Source organism: Prosopis cineraria, unplaced genomic scaffold (assembly GCF_029017545.1).
Source record: "Prosopis cineraria cultivar Desert tree isolate PC_DT_omini unplaced genomic scaffold, ASM2901754v1 PC1777, whole genome shotgun sequence".
Taxonomy (NCBI): Eukaryota; Viridiplantae; Streptophyta; class Magnoliopsida; order Fabales; family Fabaceae; genus Prosopis; species Prosopis cineraria.
The window spans coordinates 19,814-28,058 of record NW_026557102.1 but is presented as its reverse complement, the minus strand read 5'-3'; the positions used below and the strand labels follow the sequence as shown (position 1 = coordinate 28,058).

The 8,245-nt window shown below is 36.9% G+C and overlaps 1 protein-coding gene across 1 annotated transcript; it reads left to right on the top strand.

Annotated features, from left to right (window-relative positions):
• Positions 1–4: 4 nt before the first annotated feature.
• LOC129300854 (uncharacterized) lies at positions 5–6,622 on the top strand (the record flags this gene model as incomplete). Its single annotated transcript, XM_054939457.1, has 13 exons — positions 5–221; positions 453–587; positions 1,099–1,266; positions 1,356–1,735; positions 1,807–1,863; positions 1,929–2,359; positions 2,692–2,720; positions 2,826–2,968; positions 3,070–3,276; positions 4,019–4,192; positions 5,396–5,593; positions 5,682–5,795; positions 6,172–6,622. Coding segments are annotated over 13 exons (2,568 nt in total), but the record flags the coding sequence as incomplete, so codon positions are not given.
• Positions 6,623–8,245: the final 1,623 nt, after the last annotated feature.

Here is an 8,245-nt window from a genome sequence, read left to right as displayed (position 1 = left end):
AAAAACTGTCTCAATCCAAGTGCACTACATTATCCATGTTCAGGAGATCAAGCCCTGGCCTCCTTCTAAATCACAGAGATCTGCTCAATCAGTAGTACTGCAATGGGAAAATGGTGATAAAAATTCAGGATCTTTTGCTTGTAGTTCAAGGGATGGGAAAATTGAGATCAACGAGTCTTTCAGGCTTCCATTACTTTTATTGAGAGAGTCATCCAAAAGAGGTAAAACACCATGACATTTTTCAGAAGAATTGCTTAGACTTCTACTTATATGAACGCCAAAACGACAACAAGACAGCCAAAAGTCAACTCTTGGGATCAGCCACAATAAACATAGCAGATTATGGAGCTATTAAGGAAATTACAGCCGTAAACACTCAGGTGAACTGCAAGAGGAGTTTCAGAAACTCAGCACACCCATTTCTTTATATTATATTCAGCCATTTGATGTAGAGGGCTCTGACTCATCTCCGAAGAGCAGTGTGTCAAAAGAATTGTCGCTGGACAAGGAAGAAAGTGAATCTGCAACACAGTCCCTAAATGATGAGGATGTTGAAATTGCCTCTTTTACTGATGATGAGATTGATGGTATTCTTCAAATACCTCACAAAACTGTCAAATCCACTTCTGAGACTACAGGAGGTTTGCCACATCTAAGTGATGGAGTACTCCAATTTAATAGCTTCTAATCCTGCATTATGTAAATTGTAATCATTCTCACCATTTCAGTGTCAATATGCACACCAATCATCAATATGAGTTTTCAGTTTACTTGCTCGCTGCAATTTATTTCCTATTGATGTTACTTTATTCTTGTGATGATCATACACTTCTATATAAGGTACTGTTGCAGTAAGTAACTTTCCATTTATCTGCTTCATACAATAATCAATGTCTTCGACTCCAGATATGTTGACATTTAATCTTTTTTCATATGAGTAGATTTATTGTGACAGAATTAGATAGAGAAACCTGAAGATTCAGTTACCTGTTCTTCGGGACAATAGTATTTTTCTGCTGAAATGCTTTCCTTTGATGTTTAACTGGCCTAAAAAAAAAAGCTCTGCTTTGATGATATGGTGCTGCCATTTGTTTGCAGATAAGGTTGAAATTAGCAAACTAGGAACAGTGGGATTAACTGGAGGATCCATTGTACCCATGGAGACATCTTCTGGTAGCTCACATATAGAAGCAGAGACTGGGGCATCATTGCACTCATCATCTCTGGTCTTGTCCTCAGATACTAGCAATACTACGTATGATAGGACTTCTTACTAAAATTTCCTGAGGATCATACCAAGGTTGCTGATGCAAGTTCTGAAATTCTGGAATATGCTAACCCAAATATAAAAGCAGAGGCTGGAGCATCCAAAAAATTCAATGGAATTAAATTGCCCTCACCATCTGTGACCTTGTCCTCGGATATTGGCAATACCACATATAATAGGCCTTCACCCAAAATTTCTGAGCAGCATGTCAAGGTTGGTGATGTAAGTTCTAAGATTCCAGACTTTCCTAGCTCACATATTAAAGAAGAGGCTGGAGTGTCGAAACAATTAAATGGAATCAAATTACATTCGCTGTCTATGGTCTTGTCCTCAAACACTGGCAATGCTACATATGATAGGTATTCTTCACCAAAAATTCCTGAGGAATGTGTGGATGATGCTGATGCTGATGCAAGTTGTAAACTTCCAGGAAGCACTCGACGATCAAGTAGTCCAAAATTTCCCAGGGTGCCATGGTCAAAAGCTTATCTGCATCATACATTATGCAATCAAACATCAAAAGCTTTTCTCAATCTCAGGATAAGGAACTTCTTCATAATCCATCTGAAGATGATTATCCAAGAAATGGAAAAATGGCAAGTGCTACTCGTCCCTTGAGTAGGAAATCCGATGAACATCCCAGTAATGTTTTGATTAATGAAAACCAGAGGATTTGATAACTCTTAAATTGCATGTAGACACTTCTGAGAATTATGGTTTATTTGGTAAAAATCAAGCCGCAAACAAGGCAGAGGAAAATAGTACTCTGAATGGTGATCATGTTGATGCTGCTTGTCATGAAGGCTCTAGTACAAATGGCAGCTTTAATAATAATGAAACTGAACTGAAGTCTGAAGTTCAAATGCTACAAGAAGAGCTGAGGGAAGCTGCTGCTCTCGAAATTTCACTTTACTCTGTTGTTGCTGATCATGGAAGCTCAGCAAACAAGGTTCACGCCCCTGCTCGGCGCATTTCTAGATTCTATTTGCATGCTTTTAGAGTTGGATCACCTGCTGCCAGAGCTAATGCATCCCAAAGTGCTGTTTCAGGATTTGTTTTGGTTTCAAAAGCATGTGGAAATGATGTCCCAAGGTACTAGAGCTCGTTTATGTATTTTGTTTTTAATGTTGCATGATATACAAACTCAGGTGCTCTTAGGGGCAAATCTTGCTCTTATATATTTAGTATTTTCCTGTGCCTATTGTGCAGGTGGAAGCTTTCATATTAGCTAAACCTAATATATCTGAAGAATTTTATTTTACTTTTTCCTTCATCCATTAAAGGGTGGAAAATTTTAAAATCTGCCTCTGAAGGCTTTCACATAATTTATAAAATATGAATGCATATGTATTTATTAAGAATTAATGTTTCTTCTTTCATAAAAAATGATGATAATGATGATGATATTTCTTTACCTTGAATAGGTTGACCTTCTGGCTCTCAAATTTATTTCGTTGAGAGCTATTGTAGGCAAAGGAATTGGAAAGATACAACTTGATGACAGTCTGTGCACCGATAGTGAAAGAAATGGATCAGTTAATGGAAGCTTGCTGAAGAGGTCACCTTCTCCTCATGATGGAGAAAAAAAGAAAATGCAACAAATTTTTTCATAGTTGGGAGGATCCACAAACATTTTTATTTGCATTGGAAAAGATTGAAGCTTGGATATTCTCGCGAATTGTTGAGTCTGTGTGGTGGCAGGTTGAATAAGAACCGTTTCTGATTTCGTACTTATCTTACCTATCTGAAATAAATACTTTTGCTTCATACTGATAAGTCTTGTGTTGTTTTATTGTCCCAAGACCCTGACTCCACATATGCAGTCTGCTGCTGCTAAGAGCTCCAGCTCAAGGAAAATCTATGGAAGAAGACATGGTTTAGGTGATCAAGAGCAGGGAAGCTTCTCCATTGACTTATGGAAGAGAGCTTTTAAGGATGCCTGTGAAAGACTTTGTCCTCTTCGAGCTGGGGGGCATGCTTGTGGTTGTTTGCCTGTGATAGCTAGATTGGTAAGTTTTAGCATGGATATTTCTTTATCGTGTCACTGGGCTGGATTCCATATCAGTATTCTGCTTTAGTCATGCATATGGATATTATAATTGTATTATGCAATTATATAACTAGAAATCAGAGGCAATGTTCCATAAGGCAGTCATGTCCTGCCTGTGTGAGAATATAGAAATGACATTGATTTGGAAAAAATATTAAAAGTAATTTTTGCAGTTGCTTGGTGACGATGGATGGTAGTTTGTTAGGCTTAGACCTGTCTATTCTTTGTATATTATTGTTGTCTTGTGGCTAGTGCTACTCCAAAGCTGCAAGTATCTCTATGGTTTTGATTGATTTTTGTTACCCCTTTTCTTTCCACCATGAACATGTTCATTCATGTTTTTCTATCTCTGGCCTTGTAATAGATATTCTCCTGGCAGATTTATATATGGTTCAGCATCTGTGGTTGATTAGAGTTGCTGATGTCAATGGGAAACCTTTATAAACTGCGACTGCATCCTTCTCTTCTTGATCCTTGTTGTTATGAGGGAAAAGTTGTCATTTCCATCTTTGTTTGTATTGTTGCCTACCACTGATTAGTATTTTGTGCATGCATGTCTTCATGTTTTGTGTATTGAAGTGGTTAATTATATACTATTTGGGGAATGAAAATTCTTTGATCAATGCTGTTTTCTTATTCCTAATGCATTATCTTATACACTAAGTGCGATGTGATTGAAAGATTTTTTTTCATGCTTTTAGGTGATGGAGCAGCTTGTAAATCGACTTGATGTGGCAATGTTTAATGCTATTCTCCGTGAATCAGCTGAAGAGATGCCAACTGATCCTATATCTGACCCCATTAGTGATTCTAGGGTTCTTCCAATTCCTGCAGGAAAATCAGGCTTTGGGGCTGGTGCACAACTAAAAAATGCTGTGAGTGATGAAATCTTATGCCATTCCTTGTTCCTGTGTTATTTTCTGACTTCTAATTCATGATAATCTTCCAACCTGTCTGCAATATTTGATTCCTATCTCCTACATTTATTTTGTCTGCCACTAAATCATTAAGTCCACTGCTTCCACTATACAATCAGCGATCTGCATTTGTATGATTTTTGGGAAGGCTCTGCTTGCTGATCCAAATGAATGATGTATTGTATCAAGTGATAATTCAAGGATATTATGGAAATAGCAGTAACACGTTAATTCTCATGAGCTCTAGAAAACAAATCTTAGTTGAATGTTAGATCAGATTTACAATTTTATTTTATTTTTGTTTAGGGTGTGAAATACTTTTTAGCAGTGAACAGAATTTTCCGGTGAAAACAATCAGCGAGATTTTAGATTCTATAATCTCCAGTTCATCTACTATGTTCTTTGATGACTGGTGATGTTACATTAAATACGAGTGATAAAAAAAATGATTTATGAAAGCATAATGCCTAGGAATGCATGTACATTGAAATCTTTAATTAGATTTTTCATTGGAAAAATTAATCTTTTAGTCCTTCAACTTTTAACTCACTTGTAACTTAGTCCTTCAATTATGACTCACTGTGACTCAGTCCCTTAATTTTTGATTCACTTATAATTCGGTCTTTATTTTTCAATTTTTAAAAAAAATTTCCTTATCAAATAAGAGGGATAAAAGAAATATTCATATGTTGTTCTAAAATACTCTCCTCTTGCTCTTTGATGTCAGATCTAAGCTTAACATAAAAAAAGAAAATTAACAAAAGTTGAGGGACTGAATTATAAGTGAGTCAAAAGTTAAGGGACTGAGTTATAGGTGAGTCATGGTTGAGGAATTGAATTACAAGTGAATTAAAAGTTAGTGGACTAAAAGATTAATTTTTCCTTTTTCATTTGAAGCTTGAGCTTGGCTTAAAATTGCAAGCTAGTGAATTTTGTCTTCAGATTATAAGGATCCTGTTCATTTTGAGCCCTCTTGAATTAGTACGTAAGTGTATTTCAACATGCATTTTCTTTTCTGCAGGCTTCTAATTTTTTTTTTTTGGGTACTGAGACATGTAGTAGAATAATTTTACTATTTTGCTCTTACTTTGATCAAGGATTTGTAGCGCATTCCTTTGGTCAATCATCATTCCTCTGTTTCTAACTTTCTATTGCACTCAGATTGGGAACTGGTCAAGATGGCTCTCAGATTTATTTGACATTGATGATTGTGACTCTCCTGAAGATCGGAATGAAGATGATGACAACGGGAGTCCAGAGTGTGAGACATCCTTCAAGGCTTTCCATCTCCTTAATTCACTGAGTGATCTAATGATGCTTCCTTTTGAAATGCTTGCTGACGCATCTCAAAGAAAAGAGGTTGAATCAAGTTTCTTAGTCTTGTTCATCATTTTTCTAGCAGTTAGTACTTTATTATTTGGTATTCATCATCTAAACACTTATGTAGGTATGCCCTACATTTGGCGTCCCATTGATAAAGAGGGTTCTGAACAATTTTGTTCCTGATGAGTTTTGCCCAGGGCCCGTCCCTGATACTGTTCTTGAGACCCTGAATACTGAGGTAGGCTGGTTTAAGCACCATTTTGTGTTTTCTCTGTAATATAAACATTAACTTAAGAATAACCAACGAATTATTAACTAAATTAATAACTTTATTAGGCCCAAAAACTTAAAGACTTAATGCATATTAGTCTATTTGTCAAGTGGAATATCTTGCTTAATGACCCTCGCATACGCACACTTCTCATCGACTTCGGATCCATTGACCTAGCATAGTCATGAACTTTTGCTACATCTGTGTATTGATGCTGTATTCTGCTTAGATAATACTAATGGTGTACAAAGAACTCGAAATTTGAACCTCGTGTCCCAAAAAGGTAGGGAAAATGAAGGGGAAATTATTGTAACCATCTTTATGGTGTTTGTGTGAGTGGCAGGATATTCAGGATGACGAAGGGTCCATCGCCAGCATTCCACATATTGCCGCCCCAACATCCTATGCACCACCTGCAGCAATCTCAGTTACAGCCATAATACAAGAATTGGGCTCCCAATCTCTGCGTAGAAGTGGATCGTCAGTGGTAAAAAAGTCATACACTAGTGATGACGAGCTTGATGATTTAGATTCACCCTTATCTGCTATTGGGATTGATGAACCTTCACTTTTATCTAACAAGTTCACAGCAGTAACTGAAGGTCGTAATTTTGTTAGATATGAGCTTCTGCGAGAAGTATGGAGGGACAGTGAATGAAGACCCGTTCCCATGTGATTCTCGTTTTCTTGGCCTCTTATGTATACTGTTTGCATACTTTCCAATAACATGTTCAGTCATTCTTACCATTTTTAAAAAAAAAAAAAAAAGGGTTCATTCCCGGCATTCTACTGAATTTCTTCAAACTTGATGCATAGAAAATTTTGTAACGACAAGATTCGAGTTTCGACGTTCCACGTGGAGAATGACGCCAAAACAAGCAAATCTTGACAGCCACTGATCTACGCTCTGATACTCTGCAAAGTCTGTTTCGCGGTTATCGTTTTCTTTGATCGCGGGAGATGCTGATCCCTCCCCAATCCCAAGCCGGAGTCAAATATCCATAGAGATCAAATGGTAAAGGAAATGGGGAACCACAGCTTCCACAACTTCGTCTCTTTTTTGTTCCCTATCTCCCTTTGTATATTTCTGAGGGAAGGGGTCCTCACGGCTCAATCAATAAGTTGATGCCCAAATGCAAGTAACTAAAGGTTTTTAATTTTCGTTGTGGTGTAGTTATTCTTTTAGACAATTTTATGTTTCAATTGACTCGATCTTCCATAAAATAAACGAACGAGCGAACGAACTTGTATCCCATGTTTTGAATTAATTGAAATTATCATGCACATAAATAAAACTAAAAGTCAATATGTTTGCCCCCAAAACCAATGCAAGTCTCGAGATATTCTAAACCCTAATGCCAATTAATAAAACGTTGACAAGAAAATGAAGATAAGAAAAGGGGAAAAAACCAATTGGGCTACTGTCCTTGTATTCATCACTATTTATCCGTGGCTTCGTTACTCCAATTTTTTTTAATATAAACTGAATATCATTATAACCTCAAAGACGAATACAAGAAGTAACAATAAACACAATACTAGCTTCCTTCATCAATCGTGCTCCAATTTTCAAAAAAACAAAACAACAACAACAACAAGCCTTTATCCCACTAAGTAGGGTCGGCTACATGGATTGCAAGACGTCACTGTGCTCTATCATTTATCAAGCTTTTAGGAATATTATTAATTAAGAGATCGCGTTCAACAACTTCCAAGAGTGTTCTCTTAGGCCTTCCTCTACCTCTCTTAATCGGACTCAAAGTTATATGTTCCACTCTTCTCACTGGTGCCTCTCTTGGTCTTCTTTGTACATGCCCAAACCATCTCAATCGATTTTCTACCATTTTTTCTTCAATAAGTGCCACCCTCACTTTTTCGCGTACGTGCTCATTTCAAATTTTATCTTTACGTGTATGTCCGCACATCCATCGTAACATTCTCATCTCTGCTACTCCAACTTTATGCTCTTGCTGTCCCGTTAGAACCCAGCATTCACTACTATATAACATTGCCGGTCTGATAGCAGTGCGATAAAACTTTCCTTTAAGTTTATTAGGCACCTTACGGTCACAAATAACTCCTTTAGCTTTTCTCCAATTAAACCACCCAACTTGAATTCTATGTGAAATATCTCCACTGATTTCGCCATCATTTTGAATAATGGCTCCCAAATATCTAAACTTTTTCACTTGAGGTATAATTTGATCTCCCAATTTCACTTCCAAATTATTGTCGAATATTCTTTTACCAAATTTACAATATAAATATTCCGTCTTACTCCTACTCAGACGAAAACCTTTCGACTTCAATGTCCTCCTCCATAACTCAAGTTTACAATTAACCTCTTCTCTTGTCTCTGCTATAAGAACTATATCATCCGCGAAGAGCATACATTTCGGGATTTCCTCTTGAATATG